This window comes from Rhodamnia argentea, chromosome 8, assembly GCF_020921035.1.
Source record: "Rhodamnia argentea isolate NSW1041297 chromosome 8, ASM2092103v1, whole genome shotgun sequence".
Taxonomy (NCBI): domain Eukaryota; kingdom Viridiplantae; phylum Streptophyta; class Magnoliopsida; order Myrtales; family Myrtaceae; genus Rhodamnia; species Rhodamnia argentea.
The window spans coordinates 863,149-881,748 of NC_063157.1; the positions used below are offsets into that span (position 1 = coordinate 863,149).

The window sequence follows — 18,600 nt, forward strand, 5'->3', positions numbered from 1 at the left end:
ATATAAATAGTTCCTGAATTTTAACTCAATGTATAACGTGATCCATGAATTTTTCAATTGATTCAATGTGGATCCCGAAGCTTTTAATATGTGCAATATTAATCCCCCGAATCTCTGGTACATGCTTAATTTAATCCATGAATCGAATGAAATGTTCAATATTATCATTGATCTCAAATTAATGAAAAAGCTACATTGGATATCTTCATATAGTTAACGGATTATATTGAACATTTATCAAAAGGTTTGGGATCACAATTAAACAAATTAAAAATTCAAAAATTATATTGCATATTAAGTCAAAGTTAAAAAATTATTTATGTCGTTACCCCATAAAAAGATTATCCAAGGAAAACTTAGTTTATCTCGCTAGTACGTTTTTTTTTTGGCTAGAATTTTGAAAGAAAACATGTTTAATTAATTCTATGGGCACCTGCTAAGCCACGATGCAATCCAGCACGGGCCGGTCAGTCAGGTAACCCAATCGCACGGAGAAAGATTCAGAGGAGGTCCACAGCATGCTTACCATGCACCGCACACATTAAAACCCCGACTCTCCAAAACCCCTCCGCCAGTGCCTCATGATATCGGAGCTGCAGAGCGCCCACCAAGGAATGAGTTCGGCCTATCTCAGATCCACCGCCGTGTTCCACGGCGATTTCAATCCCTGTTTCTGTTACTAAGTCGCTCCTCTAGGGTTCTTATCCGTTCTCTATGTTGAACCCAAGAAGACCCAGTTTTTCAATCTGATTCAGACGATGAATGGTTGCTCTGATCCGCCGTTCGCTCCCCTTTGTTCTTCTCTTATATGGGTCTACGTTGCTGGTGTTCTGTCTCTGTTTGTCTGACATTGAGGACGTTCTTGTAGCAGCAGCCAGCTGATTTCTTGGATTCTTCTCGTGTAAGATAGAGAAAGACATACTGCTCGGGATTAAATGTTATTCGGCATTGGGCTCCCGGGAAATCTCGGAAAGGAGGCATTTTTGACGTTTTCCGGTGATTGCACTAGACTTTTTTTGTTGGGGGCGATTCGAGTCCCTGTTCTTTTTGGTTTTATTGTATGGGCTGTGAACGTCGCCTGGAGTTTGTGTTTGGATTGTTGAGTTCGCTTCGTGGGTATGTTTCCGTGTGAAGAGAATCCCAGAATATGCTTTCTCTGCGTCCCATTCGCAGATTTTGCCATGCTGCCACCGCCGCCGCCACGGCCACCGCCATTTCATCGAACAGTAGTCCGGCAGCTGTATCAAGCCATATTCACAAGGCAAAGACGATAGAGGAACCTGCTCTGATGAAGCTCAAATCTGAAAGAGACCCTGATAAGCTATTTCACCTATTTAGGGCGAATGCTCACAACCGCCTTGTTATTGAGAACCGTTTTGCTTTTGAGGACACGATTTCTAGGCTAGCAGGCGCTGGTCGTTTTGACTACATTGAGCAATTGCTTGAGCAGCAGAAGGCCCTTCCACAGGGTCGCCGTGAGGGGTTCATTGTGAGGATTATCATGCTGTATGGTAAGGCCGGAATGGTTAAACACGCTCTTGACACTTTCCATGACATGCACTTGTTTGGTTGTAAAAGGTCTGTCAAGTCTTTCAATGCTACATTGCAGGTTTTGATAGAAGCGCGTGATTTAATAGCTATTGAGGCCTTCCTTAGCGAGGTTCCACAAAGGTTTAGTGTAGAGCTGGATATAATATCTATTAACATTGTTATTAAGGCATTCTGTGAAATGTCTTTTTTGGAGAAGGCTTATTTAGTCATGGTACAGATGGAGAAATCTGGCATCAGACCAGACATAGTTACATATACTACGCTAATGTCCGCTGCCTACAAGAATAATAGGTGGGAACTTGGTAACGGTTTGTGGAATCTTATGGTGCATAAGGGTTGTTTGCCGAATCTAGCAACTTTCAATGTTAGAATTCAGTACTTGGTAAATAGGCGGAGAGCTTGGAATGCTCATAAGATGGCTGCTTTGATGAACAAAATTGGGATTGACCCTGATGAAGTCACGTATAATTTGGTGATTAAAGGGTTCTTCCTCGCGGGATATCCTGAAATGGCCAAGAGGGTTTATTCTGCATTACATGGCAAAGGATACAGACCAAATATTAAGATTTACCAGACCATGATCCATTACCTTTGTAGGGGAGGCGATTTGGATTTGGCATATTCAATGTGTAAGGACTGCATGCGAAGAAGTTGGTTTCCTAGCGTCGATTCCATTATTGCACTTCTCGAAGGCCTAAAGAAAAGTCAGCAGCCTGGGAAAGCTAAGATGATCATAGCATTGGCTCGGAAAAAGATGCCACCTTTTTCTGAGATACAGATGGACTCTTTTCGGTCCAAATTATCCTAGAGACGATTTTGGGCGGATGATGAACCTCTTAAAATTATTTCAGACAATCAGTGCTGTCATGCCTAACTTGAAATTTCAGAGCACTGTGATATCAACATGAGATCAAAGGAGCAAGCGTATATCATAATCATTCTAAGGAACATTGGTTTCCCCAGCCTATGGATCTTGGGTTTTTTGCTACAAAATGAGTGTTCCAGGTGGATGACAACCATGTAGTTGCCATTGTTTGTAATGTAATCTCTCTCACTCTCTCTCTCTCCCTCTCCCTCACGACCGCGTGCATGACCACGAGCATGAAGAAACCCTTTGCATGTTAAGGCTGTGGTTTCCTAGACTTCTCCATATAGAATTAGTTTAGAGGATGAATTTGACATTAACACTAGCTACCTCCTGAAAATTGTCCCCAGTCCCCATTGTTTGTCCTGATAGATTTGACTTCTGAGTTTTCTCAGTGGGCTTGTCTATTCAGCTCTTTTCTGAGAATGGATGGCGATGGACACAGAGGGACCTCGTCAGGCTGTCAGTGCATCTGGCATGGAATGACCAGCCTTCTTTCATGGCCTTGTGGTTGGACTAAAGGTGACCATACCTCAAGGACAGAGGTTCAAGGCATGGTGAGAGAGAGGTTTAGTCGGAATAACTAGCACAGTACGTCTCATATTTCCCTCGCTCACCTTTAGTATGTATCCATCCAGCCAAGCATTATGATATATGATTACATATTTACCTGTCCTCAAGATTTTGAAGTAATACGTCTTTCCTTTTTCATGTTTTTGAAAGAAAATTCCAACCTGAGTAGTTTTAAGCTCACATTTAGTGGAAGCTCGATTTGTTTCTGAATCTGAATTGCTTCTTTTAGTCTGACTTTTTATGTAGGTTTCACGAGTACCTGTGTACAAGGTCTATTCTATGACTTATCTTTTTGTATTTGATGAGATCTATTTAACAGATTACAGGTACATAAGCTGTAATATCAAGAATTTTGTATTGAATTACAGAGAGAATTTAGTTTGTGATTATGTTAACCTCTTCCATTTTGGACTGGAGTTTGATTACTGAGTAAAAGATATTGAACCTTTGAATTTTACCTGAAAAGTAAGAAAGCACTCATCAACGGATCATATGGGCCTCTTTGATGTCATGAATGGCTGAGGCATGGTAGGCATGCAATGCAATTTCTATACTGCAATTAAACTTTCCTTTTGAAAGAAGGCTTGCCCATGCATCTGGCTGACCATATTGTAATCCTTTTGACATATTGGAAATAGGAATTATGGGGCTTTTTGAACATTTCTTTTTTGGAAAATGAAGCAAGAGAGAAATTCTAACTTCGAGCCTTGAAGTTGTCCTAGGTAAACAATTTTGGTGCTGAATGACTTTGCATCCCTTTAGCTCAAGCAATAATTCTCTCAGCTTGTTTGATCCACATATTTTTTGTATCTAATCCATTTACAGAGATCAAACATGTTGCTAATACTCTGATTTATAAGTGCAGAAGTTCTGATCAACAGGACAAGATCGAGCTTGCTACAGCTTCCATGAGAATAGCTGCTGCCTCTGTTAGGATACTGGTCAAGAGCATATAGCAAATAACCAACAGAAGCAATTCTTTTCTTTTTCAGTTTGAAAAAGAAATGGTTGGTTTCGAGTTCTCGCGCTTGCTTCCTTACGAGGCTCTGATTCTTTCATGGTGGTCGCGTGGCAATTAAATCCTGCCACTGCAGTAGGGACCTAGCTCCTCTATGAAGGTAATAGATAAGTGATTGCTACCAACATCTTGAACCCTCAGCCTTGGCACTTGTCTTGTTATGGAGATGAATGCTTACTATATACCCATCAATACTTTGATGCAATAGGTATGAGCCAGAATTGTTTTCCATCAATTTCAGTCGCACGGCATTGACAGATTCTTTTGATACGGCCTATGGCTTCAAGTTGAATGATCAAGTATTAGAGAAAGTGGAAAGTTCCAGAGCAATATGGAGATACTTTTTGTCGTTGGCTATGTTTTCATGGAAATGCTGTAATTCTTTGGGAGCTGACCCTTGGTTCAGTCTTACTCTTGTTACTGATAATGTTGTTTATAAGTCATGGCTTCCTGTTGATGCATTGTATATGCACAAGCATGCAACATTTCCACTTGGCATCTTTTATTGATTACTAAGGTCTAGGGCGGGCATGTTGATGGAGTTGCAAAGAGAACGCACCAATGAGCCGGATCCGAGTGCGTAATGGTAGGCACAAAATGGAAGAATGAACCTGTTTTTCATGCTGAGTGACCATGCGCCGCGGAAGGAGCGCATAGTGTGGGCTATTCTTTTGCCTGTACGAACTCGTGTTTTGTTCGGAGTCGCAGCCTTTAAATTGGACTCAATACCATTGACAGCTCAAGTACAGTACAACCTATATGGGATTGAAATTTGGTTGATATTAACTGGATCTGAATGGAGGACCCAAGCTCAAGGAGTACTTGCCAAGCAAGTTACTACTTGTTGAATTGATTGCCAAGGCAATTTGAGTGGTGCAGCATTCATGGATTTGTTGAATTCCTAATATACAACACTTTCTTGTTCTTTAGTTATTGCATAGAGTTCCATTTTTCTTTTGGTCTTCAAAATTGTATCTATTGCTTACACCATACTTATGGTGCACAGGGAGATACATTATAATTAAGTACAAAACTGTCAAGACACGTGATTATTTTATTTTATTTTATCATGTATACAGGTAGTGTTATACAATTCGGGAAAAAACAAAAAAAAAACATTGCACGGAACATTGCCATGTCATGAAGATTGCTTTTCGATGAATTATGTGAAAAAGGAGTTTAAGATCAATCTTTCCTCAACAAAAGAGAAAAAAAAAAAATCACATGCAGCTTACATCTCTAAGATGAATTATTTTGGATAACGATACAAATGATCCATGAACTTTGGCTCAACGTACAATATGATTCTTAAGTTTTTAATTTGTTCAATAGAATCTCTCAACTTTAGCTCAATGAGTAATATCGTTTCTCAATTTTTAATTTGTTCAATGTGATCACTGGACTTTTGGTACATATTCAAGTTAGTCCCTAAATTAAATGAAAATATTAAATGCCATTTTTTCATTAATTTAAATTCAGGGTTGTGATTCAACATTTTTATATAATTCAGGGACTAGATTGAATATATAGCAAAAGTTCAAACATCATGTTAAATAAATTGAAAGTTGAGAGAAAATATTACGTATGGGCCAAAATTCAGGAATATGTTGAAAAAATTAAAAAAGCTCGTGACACCCGGGTGACTGAACTCCGAGGAGTCGCTATCTCCTGGCCTCTCCATAGCTTCCATTCTCTCTTGAACATGTCGAAGAACGTTCTCGCCCGCATCAAGCCCTTTCACAACCCAACCGGCTCATCTTTCCTCAAACCCCACCTCAAGAGATTCGTCAACGAAACCATCTGTATTCTCAACGACCCATCTCCCCAGTGGCAAGATTCCCTTGCGAACCACTTCTCCCATGCCGAATTCCTCGTTTCCGACGTTGCCCACCACGTGTTTGATAGAGTGTACGACGCCGAATTAGCCTTGAGGTTCTTCCACTGGGCGTCTGGCCGGCGTCGGCAACACGGGTCTCTCGGCGAGAGCGGTTACTCCTCGCTGTTGAAGCTCCTCGCCAAATGCGGGATGTTCCCGGAGATGGAACTGGTGCAGAGTGGCATGACGAGTGAGGAAATTAAGCCGACTCGCGAGGCCATGAATGTTCTGATCCGTTCGTATGCGGATTGCGGGATGATTCATCAGGCACTTCGGAGTTATAATGCCATGCGGAAAGTCTGTGGTTGCTCGCCAGATGTTTTCGCTTGTAATCGTTTGCTTAATGCGCTCGTGAATCATGGGGAAACAAGGGATGCCCGCAGGGTTTACTGTGAAATGCTTGATAGAGAGAATGCTGAGGGTGTTGACGCCGTGGATAATTTTAGTGTTTGCATCATGGTCAGGGGTTTGTGTAGTGAAGGCAAAGTTGAGGAAGGTGAGAAAATGATCCAGGATAGGTGGGGACATGGTTGTATACCGAATGTTGTCTTCTACAATACACTTATTGATGGATATGTTAAGATTGGGAATGTCGACAAGGCCCACACACTTTTCAAGGAGTTAATTTGGAAAGGTTTTTTGCCCACACTGCAAACTTTTGGGTCCATGATCAGAGGTTTTTGCAATGCAGGGAATTTTGATTTGGTTGATAAGCTCATCACTGAAATGGAGGAGAGGGGTCTTGATGTCAATCTGTATATATACAACACGATTATCAATGGTCTCTACAAGCATGGTCGTGCAGCGGAAGCTGTGAAAATGGTTGAAAATATGGTTCTAAGTGGTTGCGAACCAGACACTGTGACATATAATAGCCTGATTGCTTCTTTGTGTAAGGATCGGAGGCTGAGGGAAGCTGAAGGTTTTCTTGGAAAGGCACTTAGAAAAGGATTCACATCAAACGAGTTAACGTTTACTCCACTGATACTAGCATATTGCAGACAAGGGGATTATGAGAAAGCCTGCAATTTGCTTATTGATATTGCAGAAAGAGGAGAGAAGCCTGACATGGTTACTTATGGAGCTCTCATCCATGGAAGCGTTCTCCTTGGGGACATTGATATAGCCTTGACAGTTTACAGAAAAATGATGGAAAGGGGAGTTGTCCCTGATGCAGGGATATACAATGTCTTGCTGAGTGGACTTTGCAAGAAAAGCAGGCTTGAAGCTGCCAAGTTGCTACTCATGGAGATGCTTGACCACAACATAGACCCTGACGAATATGTTTTTGTTACTATAGTTGATGGGTATGCAAGACATGAAAAAATCGCAGAAGCTAAGGATATTTTCGAATTTGCAATTAAGAAGGGTCTGCATCTCGGTGTTGTTGGGTACAACGCGATGATTAGGGGTTACTGCAGGCTCGGAATGATGAAGGACGCAATGTCTTATTTCCACAGAATGTTAAAGGAGCAGCTCATTCCAGATGAGATTACTTACACCACACTTATTGATGGGTACGGAAAGCAGCAGGACCTGGACAAAGCAATGAGGATGTTCAGGCAGATGATTATAAGAAAATGCAAGCCAAACGTGGTCACCTATACCTCTCTTATAGATGGGTTTTGCCGCAGTAAAAATCTTGATAAAGCTGAAGATTTATTTTTTGAAATGAAATCTTCTGGCTTAGAGCCCAATGTGGTGACATACAGTATACTAATAGGCAGTTATTTTAAGGAGGGAAGGCCTGAAAAAGCAGCCTCCTTTTTTGAACTGATGCTGGAGAATAATTGCAGTCCCAATGATGTTACGCTTCATTATCTTGTCAATGGGCTCGTCAACAACATACCTTGCTTAACATCTGAGACAGCTACTATATACCAAGGGGAGAAATGTACTTTCCTAAAACTTTTTAGAGATATGATATTGGATGAATGGTCAGCACAAGCTGCTGCTTACAGTGTTATACTTATTTGCCTTTGCCAGCACAAAATGGTTAAAGATGCTCTCATGTTGTATGATAAGGTGACAAAGAAGGGATTACTTCCAGATCCTGTCTTATTGGCTGCTCTGCTTCACGGAGTTTGCTTAGAAGGCCAATCACAGGCCCTGAAGGGTCTAAATCCATGTAAATTGAGCAAAGAGGATCTTAAGGTAGCTTCAAAATACTCGTCGATGTTGGACAAATACTTGTACGAGGAAAGGAGTTCAGAGGCTTCTTATATTTTGCAAATTCTGGTGGTGAATCATGAGCCACGTGACCTAGAGGTGCATGAGGTGGGAGTAACATAAGAGGGCCTTATTCTTCAGTGTGTTTCGAGGACATAAAAGTTGTGCGACCTGGGGGTGATTCAATAGATATGCATGGACATTGCTGTCTCAGCATTGCTTTCTCCGGAGTGAGGACTGTAAATTTAAATGCCTTTCAGGTGAAGTCAAGTCCCATCTGGTTTTGAACCGTCATCTGACAGTTCCTTTGGTGTTTTGAGGAGATGCTTCACTCTTGTTATTAAGTTGGATTTGATGACGGTGGATGCTTTTTTTTACTTGCAATCTTTCCGTTAATGGACAGAATGGCGGCTGCTTTTGTCGGAAGACTAACATCAAATTAGGGTTCTTTTGCAGAAACTTATGCTGCTTATTGCAAATGATCCTCCCGTTGATTCCGGAGCATAACAAATGTTGATAGCCGCCAGAAACAGCTTGTCTTTGATAAATGTAAGCATTGTGACCAGGCAAGCAGTTCAAATGAAATGCTAGCCAGGCCGGGTTGCTTTGCTCAATGACGCAATAGGTTTCGAGGCAGGACTATTTGCTGATTCCATATTCAAGGCAGCTGTTCAGCTGCAAAGCAAGGTTTATCCAGTAATGTTAAGTTGAGTCCTGATTAAGGCAAGCTACGTTAATGGAACGACGACTTTCTTTGATATAAATGTATATATTGTAATATACAGTAACGAGATGAGATAAAGATTTCATACAATGGATGTTTTTTTCCCTTTTTGCTGGGAGGATGAGAATTTCTTCAATTAGTTGTTGGAAGACAACGGTTCTATAGTCCCTTGGGCTTGACGCTAATTTCGTTCAACATCAAAGCAGGTCAAGCACACTACGTTTAGGTGATTGAGAAAATAAGAATTAGTGACCCCTCTTCCACTGGTTGCAAGCTCCTTATTTCCAATTACATGAAAAGTCGAAAACAGAACAATCAATGTTTTAGTTAACAGAAACTCTTTCAGTTTCGATTATCCTGACAACTTGGGAAGGTGCCTTTGGAAATCTGCCTTCAAGCAGACACATCCTTTTATGGTGACCTCTTCAACTTTGTCAGCTTGCATCATCGACATTGCATAATTATGTGGGTCGCCACGACCACGAGTTCTGGTACATGGAATAAGACGATCTCCAAGAACCTGTGAGGCTGTCATAGCTCCAATTGTATCTCAAGTTCACTCACTTTCAGGCTCAGTTTCTTCGCTTCTCCATCTTGCACGCACCTTGTTACCTCTCATCATGCTTGCGAACTCTTTCACCGAGCAACAAGTGCTACGATCCATCTTCCCAGCTAGAACATCGATGTGCTCCAAGAGGCCCAAACCTAGAAGTCGATTTCTCAACATCTCGACTGTGGAAGAATATGGAGGTATTCCTTCATCAATCATCATCTCAAAATATCTACAAGCTTCCTCCAATTTGCCCTTCTTCTTGCACAGACCATGGACCATAACGGAGTAAGTTGAGACCGAAGGATAAAACCCAACCTTCCCCATACTGAGCCAAACAACTTCTACCCTATCGAATCGCCCCACTCTGATCAGCATTTTGAGCACCATGTTGTAACTGTGCCGGTCTGCCACACAATTCTCTCTCTCCATTCTAGATAACAGTCTGAGAGCCATATTGACTTCATTGTGATTGCAGTGGTAAGCTTGGATAGCATTGTAACTCCATGCGTCTGGATTGACCCCTCTTTCAATCATTTCATCTAGTAATTGGTAAGCCTCTTCGACCTTCTCGTTCTTGCATAGTTTATGTATTATGCAATTGTAAGTATACACATTAGACACGAGGTTATATCTCCTCATCCTGTCGAGCACCCTGAAAACCGAATGCAAGTCATTTGCTTCGCAGTATGCCCGGATGAATATCGAGTACGTACAAGCATCCGGATCAAATCCTTTCGGACCCATCTCCCCAAAGATATTATATGCTTCATCCACGTTGCCTCCTTTGCACAAAGCTTCCAATAAGCTATTCCACGCCTGAACATCCAACGAACAGCCCCTCTGCAGCATTTCATCAAACAGCTTACGTGCTTCATTCACTTCGCCTATATCACCCCACCCTCTGATCAGAATGCTGTAACTCTTCACACTCGGTTCAAACTCAACCTTAGATTTGTGGAAAAACTGCTGAGCATGCCTCACATGCTTCATCTTACATAGGACATACAAAAGTTGGTCAAAATCAGCAGTACTCGGCTTGATACCAAACTCACTCATTCTACTGAAAGCCCTTATAGCATCACCAGGCAAGTTAGCTCTACTATAATCTCTGAAAACAATGAAAAAGATTTCTGGGTTCAGCTCGAAGTTCTCGGAGTCTTTCATCTCTCTCAGAAAATCCCACAGCAAAGCAAACTGCTTGCTGCTCCCGAGTACATCAACCAAGATTCTGTAGCTCTCGAAGCTGTGTTCGAAGCCCGGGAGTTTCTTGGCCCAGAGAAAGAACCTGTGAGAAGAAAAGCCGAGATTTTTGCAGCGTTTAAGGACTTGTTCGACCAAGCTCGTGGATATCTGCGCGGAGAAGGCGGTCAGGGAGTGTTCCAAGTCGTCGTGAGGATTACGATGGTCACTGAGGACGCGGGAGATGTCGTTCACGAGCTCGGGCAACCGGGGGTCTGACGCGGAATGCGAGGCGTTAGGAGACGGAGCGAGGGAACAGAAGGGTCGGTGGCGAAGACCGTGGAAGAGCGAGTGCAGAGTTCTTGATTTGGATGAGAGTGAAGCGACGGCCATCGTCCCAATGGCTCCCTCCGACAGTACATGTCCTCAAATTCAACCTGGATTTGCTCGCCTACTTTTTTTTAGACCAAAAAAAAAAAGCCATCGTCAACTTCGTAAGAATCGAATGGAACGGTAATGTCCAAATTGTCTTTTGATTTGAAACAAGCTATGTGGTCGGTCTCTGTTTGCATGCTCGGTTCCTTGCACCAGACATGGCCACGGATCGATTTGGGCCCGAAATCGGCTCGGATCTGACGATCCGGGGGGACTCCCCACAACAGCCCAAAATTGAACCGTTGCAAGCATTGCAACGGCCATTACACCCCCGCCCCTTTTTTTTCCTTAAATTTTATATAAATATCATTCCCCCTTCCCTTTCATTTTTTTTTTTCACAAGTTTTCTCAATCCTCTCAATTCTCTCAAATTCTCTAAATTCTCTCAATCCTTGCTCAATTTTGTCAATTTTCTAAATTGATTTTTCGATCAATTCTCTAACAAAAATGGCAAGTGAAAGTGGAGCTAGTGATAGGGAAAAGAGCCCGATGCCGATGGAAATGAGGGAATCCGATTATCCTCAACCTCATGATCAAGATGGTTCTCATGAATTTACATGTTGGGTAGACATTATGATAATATCAACTATATTCCCAACGTTGAGAACGTTCCAACGCAAGAAAGTCTTTATCCTCCTATTGGCGTCGAAAAAACGCCGACAACAAAAGAGCCGAAACGGCAGGCCCAGAATAGTATATCTAACTTATGGCAATACTTCGACAATGTACATGTAGGCGGAGACAAGTACAAGATAAAATGTAAATATTGTACGAAATCATACAATTTTAATAAAAGAGACGATTATGGAACATACAATGGGCATATGACGCAAAAACATGCAACGCAAGCGGGAATCGACACCAGGCAACAACAAATTTTCGGTTATGCCAATCCTAGCACTTCTCCTTTATTTAGTTTAAATGATGAATTTTATAAAGAAACATTAGCTCAATATGTTGCCGTTGAACATTTACCGTTTACTATTGGTGAAATTTTTGATTTGAATTTTTTGATAAACACTGCATGTATTTCGTAAGCAAAACATGTTCCAAGAACTGCTCTTAAAAGTGAAGGCTTTGCAAAACTTTTTTACGGATTTCAATGGACGTGTGCATATAAGTAGTGATATTTGGAGTGATTATTAGCAAATTCATTTTTATATGGGTATCACATGTCATTGGATAGGTGACGATTGGAACATTCAAAAAAGAATATTTGCATTTCGAGTGTTTGATGAAAGACATACCGCCAATAATATTTATAGAATAATTAGGCAAGTTTTAGAATAATATAATTTGATTAATAAAGTTTTTTCAATTGGTTTTGATAATGCAGCGTCAAATATCGCTTCCATTCCCGAATTAGAAAATATTTGTAAACTCTCTTTTGACGGACAATTTTTTCACATTAGATGTGCTTGTCACGTTTTATATTTATGTGTACAAGATGGTTTGCGAACTTTTGAGGCTTTTCTCACCCCAATAAAAAGAGTAATTAGATTTTTATGAAGTCGTCCCCAAATTATGAAAGGATGAGACAGATTTTGTAAATCACATGGACAAAAATCAAAATAATTTTCAAAAGATGTTCCAACTCGTTAGAATTCTAACTATGAGTTGCTTCATCAATCTTTTGCTTATAAATATTTATTATGTGCGCTTATTTTGAATAATATTTCCGAAATTAGTTTACTCCCGCAAGATTTGGTTGTTTACAAAAAAAAAATTGATTTTTTGAAAGTTTTTAATTATGCAACTTATACTTTATCTGGTGTTTATTATCCTATTACGCATTTATTTTTAATAAAGTGTGTTAATACTGCTAGTGTGTTTTATGAATATGAAAAAAAATACTCATTTAGCTCTGACTATTAGAGCAATGAAAGCAAAATGGCTAAATTATTATGCTTGCATTCGTCTTGTTTATTTGATTGCTATTATTTTCGATCCACGTACTAAATTAGATGATTTGTATGATTATCCGAAGGATTATTATTATGATTGTTTACATTTGAATGAAACAGTAGATATTAAAACTATACAAGTAGAGGTTAAAAATGCTATAGTAGTATTATAGAATGAATTTTGTAGTAGATATGATTTAGGTGATAGTGGATCTTCTCAACCTAGTGCCTCACGAAGGGAGGAGAAAGGTAGGCTTAGTAAATGGTACAATCTACTTATTAGTAGGCAAAAAAAAAAAAAAAAACAAAATGAAGCAACAGGTAATATTTCCGAATTAGAAAACTATTTAACCATTACTTTCAAGTTCCGTGATTCCGAACATAGCACAGATTTCAAAATTCTGGAGTGGTAGAAGACTCATTCAACCCAATTCACAGTCCTCGCTCTCATCGCAAGACAGATATTAACAACTCATTCTTCAACAGCTGCAGTTGAACAAACATTTAGCGCTAGAGGATTAATTTTGGACGACAACCGTTTAAGGTTAAATCCGGATTCTGTATAGGCTCAAGCTTGTGCCGATGATTGGACAAATGTTAAATTTCGACAACAAGAGCTGGATCGAGACAACGAATTCTTCAATGATGATAGTGGAGATATCACCGCCACGGGTATCACAACGGATAGCGACGATTGACAATAATGTGAGTTGGATTTATCAAAGGTAAAAGAATTACATGGGTTTTGATTCTTTTATTCCCAAGAAGATATGTAGGCATTTAATGATAATTCATTAAGTTCAAGCCCCTTCCCTCTCCCTTTTTTTTTCTCTCAAATTTGATCACAATATACAATTTAATTATAATTTATAATTAATAATTTATTATTTTTATTTCATAATTTATTGTTTTAAATTAAATTTAAAATTCGAAACGGGAACCGGAACCACCCCTTCAAGGGCCGCTTCCGTTTTAAGCATGGCCATGAACAAGAACCGCCGATTTATGGCTCGTGGCCATGTCTACCTTGTACCCGGAGGGAGGGGTTGTAGAATCTGAAAATGGAAGGAAAACAAAAAAGGTTTGAAGTTTGTGTGCTTTCAAACAGTACAATGCTAAACCTTCGGAGCATCGCTTGTTCAACTGAATGTAAGCTTGGCGCGGGTGTCTTATTGTCTCAAATTCAACCGAATATGAGATATACAAATATCTAATCGATCTCTCGTACGATATCGTGTGGTCATGTCATATAATGTGACGTGTTCGATATAGTTCTTCAGGTGTTTTCATCTCCGAGGTATCACCCGAGGGCATAATTCTAGCAAGAAAAAGTTCTATTCAAGCAAACAAGCATCGCCTAAAATAGGCTGATATTCACCGTGGAGCCAAGTAGGATCTAATACGGACCTGATCATGGATCTAGCGGCTCAAGAGCTCTCTCAAGCCCGTTTCGGCCCAATCTCCATGGGCTGGCCCATGGGAAGTCTCAATGGACTCTTTCAACACCACTTTGTCACAATCGCTCGCCTTGTTAAGAGTTGATTTAGATTGATGCTAAAGATGAAATAATATGTTCGGTAGTCGCTTGATTACGTGAGAACTCGCCATTAATGACTACTATTGATTATGTAGGAAAAAGTAAGTGTCCTAAATATTGCTCTCTCTCTCTCTCTCTCTTTTTAAATGTCAATCGGGATTGAGTTTTTTGCGTTTGTTTGACAACAATTCTGATTCTCCGATTTTATTCCCCAAAACAAAAAAAGGACCAGAAACATGTTTGGTAACGTAAATAATTCTGGTTATGATTCTCCGATTCTGTTCCCGAGACCCGTTTTGGAGCAAAAATAAGAATAAGAAAAAGTTGATTCTAAAAAGAAAATTCACTTTTTAAAATCACAAAAAAGAATAAAGTCTCGATTCTTTTAAAAAAATTAAGTTCATATGGGCTTCCACGTGAACTTTTAAACTTTTGAGAATTACAAAAAAGAATAAAGTCCCGGTCCTTTTCCCACAGCACTTAAGAAGAACTCTGCATATTAGATTACCGGTCATTGAATTGCGTGGATATTATTCAAATGCTTGCGCAATGTTTAGCCCAGTAAACACATCCCCAGTTAAGAACGTGACTCATCTTTGAAGATTCTCCCAGACTTCATTTGTTTTTTTTTTTTTTAATCACTTGGTCAATGAAAAACATTTTTCTGGTCAACTAAAAATTCATACATAAAATTAAAAATAATAAAGAATTTCTAAATCTCAAGAGGTGAAAATACTTTTCGAAATTTTTCTTCTTAATTTTTTATTTTTTAATATTATACTTAAATGTTACATTTTATTCTTCTTTATCTTTATCTTTTCTTATTTTCTTGCTTTTTCTTTTTTCTTCTTCCTCTACAGCGGCGACTAGCAGCGGCCACAAGCAAGCTCGAGCTCTCCGGATCCAATGAGGTCGAGCTCACTAGGACCTGGCGAGCCTCGAGCTCGCCCATGGACGCCACAACCTGTCGCGATGGAGGAAGAAAGGGAAAGAAAAAGAAGAAGAAAAGAAATAGATTAAAAAATTTAAAAAAATAATTTAAAATTTTGGATTTTTTTTTTTTGGCCTGAAATAAAATCAGGAGGTTGAAATCATTTTGTAAATGAGATTCAAACACCAGAAACAAACGGAGCTATCGTTACGATCTGCCATAAACTTATTTTCCTGAATTTTCTGCGTTTGAATTTAAATATGTCGAAGCATCTGGTTGGCCACCCTTATCAGAACACAGTGGGGACAAAAAGCAGAAGACCTGCTCATGTATCGTTTTCACCTTTTGGGTTTTGTAGTGACAGTTCCTCATATACCCAAACTGAAAATGAAAGCGAAAGACTCTAGTATACCCTTAACCCCATTGCGTCTTTACCAACCATCAAACGCTGTCGTTCACTGCCAACTTCCCACTACTGGCACTCTTTCACACAGTCAGGGCATGTTGACAAAGCTTGGCAACGTGAACACGATGGAGCTTTCACCAATGGCACAGAAGCGAAAGAACAGTTTCTCTATCTTCATTGTACTTTCCGAATGGTTCTGAATTCGTTCCGTGTCGGATGTTGTGGAGCGTACTAGTGCATGCGCAGCATTTGGAAGACGGGAGACGTCGCATTCGACAATTTGAAGCCTCTAGAGAGCTCTTTATTCGGGGTAGATAACGTAAAAGTTCCCCTTCAAAACCATAATTAGCATGCCCTCTGTTTTGGCAAAGTTCAGAAGTGATGGTTGTCGTATTTTGCTTTCTGCATGCAAAGAGCAATCTTTTCCTTGTGTAAATTGAGTTCCCCAGAGGAGGAAGAAGTATCCCCATACAAACACGGAGTTTCCTCTCGCATATTGTGGTCCAATTCGACGAGCGCAGAACAAGATAGAATCATCTTTGGTTCGATGAAGCGTCACGATAAATGAAACTAACCAGAAAAAAAGGCAACAGAAGGATGGGCATGTCCAGAGCGAATTTGCCTTTGCGTTCTTTTCTATATTAATAGCAACGATTCGTCATTAGCATATGAAAATAACGTTGTCGCATCGAAAATGAGTTTCAGATAAATGAAGAGAAAGAAAAAGGTAACAGCAGGAGAAATAATTTGTTTCTTCATTTTGCAATAATGAATTGTCAATACCATTAAAGGTGCCAATATCAGGATGGTCCCTTCCTTTGGCAAACCACACAAGAAGAAGAGACAAAGTTTCTTCATAGTTTGCAGGAAAATTCGAAATAAGGGTCTGAACTTATTTTAAATAAAAGCTTGAAATGACTTCATTATTTCGAAGAAAAGACTGACCAAAAATGTTTTGTCATTTAATTTTAATTTTTTTCTTTTTTTTCATTTATTTTTTTTATTTGCAGCTGGCGATGGCGAGGGCCGGCGAGGGATTTATTTGAAATAAGGTCCTCGCTCTGGTCATTTGAAATAAGGTCTTCCTCATGCCTTTATTTGAAAATTTTCCTAGTTTGTGTTGATATTACCGCGGGAGATGATCAGAGTGCTGTTGCTTCACGCATGGGACCTCGTCAATCCGATCGCCTATACGCATGCAGTCTCGGTCCACAGTGGTGGCAATCCGAGTCAGCCGTGGAGTCGACGTGTCAGCATCATCAGAAACTCTGACGTGGCGCCAGGTGACTCTTGTTGAAATTCTCATCTCATCTCATGCCACGGCCTTGTGTATAAACCCCTCCGCAACCACATCTCTCGCTCAACCCATACCGCCGTACACACTTTCCGTGTACTTCTCTTCCTCGGTGCATATACTTATCTGCAACAACCGCAAATCCCACGTCTCTCTCTCTCTCTCTCTTCTTCATCAGAGAAACCATAGAAACATCTGGTTTTTCTTGGTGGGTTTGACTAAAAGTTTCTCAAACATTTTTGGCATCTGGTGTGTGGGTCTCTGTCGAACTTGGTTTTGCCATCTTCTTGAAAAAAAAGAGAGATGAAGATGAAGGAAAACTTGCAGAATCCTTTGCACCTCCAGTCTTTGAACCACATTTCGCTCGTTTGTCGATCGGTCGAGGAGTCCATGAACTTTTATCAGAATGTTCTCGGATTCGTCCCCATCAGGAGGCCCGGATCGTTCGACTTTGATGGTGCATGGTATTGAATTTCTTCTAAAACAGTGAGAGACTGATTGGAAAACCAAAGAACAATGCACTGTTAATCTGTCCTGAATCTTGTGATCTCTTGGATAAGCATTTTCTTTTCTTTTTTCACAGGCTATTCGGATATGGGATCGGAATACATCTGTTGCAATCGGAAGATCCGGATAAAATGATCAAGAAAAGTGAGATCAACCCTAAGGATAATCATATTTCCTTTCAGGTATGTCTTTTTTTAAATTTGAAATAACTTCATTTAATTCTGAGAAAAAAGTTCATTTATGAGATTTCCGTTTCATATAATTGAATGTGCATTTGCTAATATATTTGAAAGTTGTGTAGAGTCAAATCATCATTTGTCAGTCTTGTCTCACTATGTTAATGCTCCATTCAACCTTGATGAGGAAATCGATTTCTACGAAACAGTGGCTTGAATACAAGTATTCATATTGATCAGAAAAAATTACATTGCTGATAAATAGATGTCACCTTGTGCATATTGCATTGAAGAAACAGTTTGGAAACGTTACTTTTACTGGGTATGAAACAAACAAACAAAGGAAATATTTTGAGCTTTTTGAAAGCATTTGCTCACTTGAAAACCTCAAAATCCACTGTACAGTGCGAGAGCATGGGGGCAGTGGAGAAGAAGTTGAAGGAGATGGGGATGGATTATGTGCGGGCGGCCGTAGAGGAAGGCGGGATCCAAGTGGACCAGCTCTTCTTCCATGACCCAGATGGGTTCATGATTGAGATCTGCAACTGTGACATCCTCCCCATGATCCCTCTGGCCGGTGAGATGGCGCGGTCATGCTCTCGTGTTAACCTCCAGATATTGCAGCAGCAGCAGCAGCAGCAGATCAAGCAGGTGGTGCAGCAGTAATGAAGTTTTCTTCTTTTTTTGTTGAAATATCACTATTTTGTCTCAGAATGACAACTCTATTTGATCAATGATAATAGATGGCATTCTGAGTTTTGTGTCCAGTTCATTCCCACCATTGCTTGTCCAGTTCAATGATAGACTGTCTAGCATCTTTTGCATAAATAAGATGGGACCTGTACAGAATCTCTCTCTATCTCTCATGCTGTTCTCTTCATGGTTGATATTTGCATAAATAA

General features: G+C 40.1%; 4 protein-coding genes across 12 annotated transcripts; 3 read left to right on the top strand and 1 right to left on the bottom strand.

Annotated features, from left to right (window-relative positions):
- Window positions 1–819: 819 nt before the first annotated feature.
- On the top strand, window positions 820–4,576 carry LOC115738106 (pentatricopeptide repeat-containing protein At1g80150, mitochondrial). Of its 7 annotated transcripts, none has more exons than XM_048284451.1 (3): window positions 820–3,007; window positions 3,236–3,711; window positions 3,855–4,576. In XM_048284451.1, exon 1 carries the CDS (start codon window positions 1,148–1,150, stop codon window positions 2,357–2,359), a length of 1,212 nt encoding a protein of 403 aa, XP_048140408.1. In that variant the 5' UTR covers window positions 820–1,147; the 3' UTR covers window positions 2,360–3,007; window positions 3,236–3,711; window positions 3,855–4,576. The 7 variants fall into 7 exon arrangements, with proteins under 7 accessions (XP_048140408.1, XP_048140409.1, XP_048140411.1 ...); XM_048284452.1 differs by having other exon boundaries at window positions 3,236–3,315; XM_048284454.1 differs by lacking the exon at window positions 3,236–3,711 and having other exon boundaries at window positions 3,855–4,107; window positions 4,216–4,576.
- A 1,063-nt stretch (window positions 4,577–5,639) lies between these two features.
- Window positions 5,640–8,208, top strand: LOC125316344 (pentatricopeptide repeat-containing protein At1g52620). Its single transcript, XM_048284444.1, has one exon. It carries the CDS (start codon window positions 5,710–5,712, stop codon window positions 8,173–8,175), a length of 2,466 nt encoding a protein of 821 aa, XP_048140401.1. The 5' UTR covers window positions 5,640–5,709; the 3' UTR covers window positions 8,176–8,208.
- A 437-nt stretch (window positions 8,209–8,645) lies between these two features.
- LOC115738099 (pentatricopeptide repeat-containing protein At1g52640, mitochondrial) lies at window positions 8,646–13,911 on the bottom strand. 3 transcript variants are annotated; one of them, XM_030670609.2, is made up of 3 exons: window positions 13,874–13,911; window positions 11,054–11,089; window positions 8,646–10,924 (listed from the first exon to the last, which is right to left on the bottom strand). In XM_030670609.2, exon 3 carries the CDS (start codon window positions 10,899–10,901, stop codon window positions 9,333–9,335), a length of 1,569 nt encoding a protein of 522 aa, XP_030526469.1. In that variant the 5' UTR covers window positions 10,902–10,924; window positions 11,054–11,089; window positions 13,874–13,911; the 3' UTR covers window positions 8,646–9,332. The 3 variants fall into 3 exon arrangements, with proteins under 3 accessions (XP_030526469.1, XP_030526470.1, XP_048140402.1); XM_030670610.2 differs by lacking the exon at window positions 13,874–13,911 and having other exon boundaries at window positions 8,646–10,921; window positions 11,051–11,087; XM_048284445.1 differs by lacking the exon at window positions 13,874–13,911 and having other exon boundaries at window positions 8,646–10,896; window positions 10,988–11,067.
- A 3,182-nt stretch (window positions 13,912–17,093) lies between these two features.
- LOC115738105 (glyoxylase I 4) lies at window positions 17,094–18,465 on the top strand. The gene is made up of 3 exons (XM_030670619.2): window positions 17,094–17,479; window positions 17,599–17,704; window positions 18,104–18,465. The coding sequence occupies exons 1-3, from the start codon at window positions 17,319–17,321 to the stop codon at window positions 18,362–18,364; spliced, it is 528 nt and encodes a 175-aa protein (XP_030526479.1). The 5' UTR covers window positions 17,094–17,318; the 3' UTR covers window positions 18,365–18,465.
- Window positions 18,466–18,600: the final 135 nt, after the last annotated feature.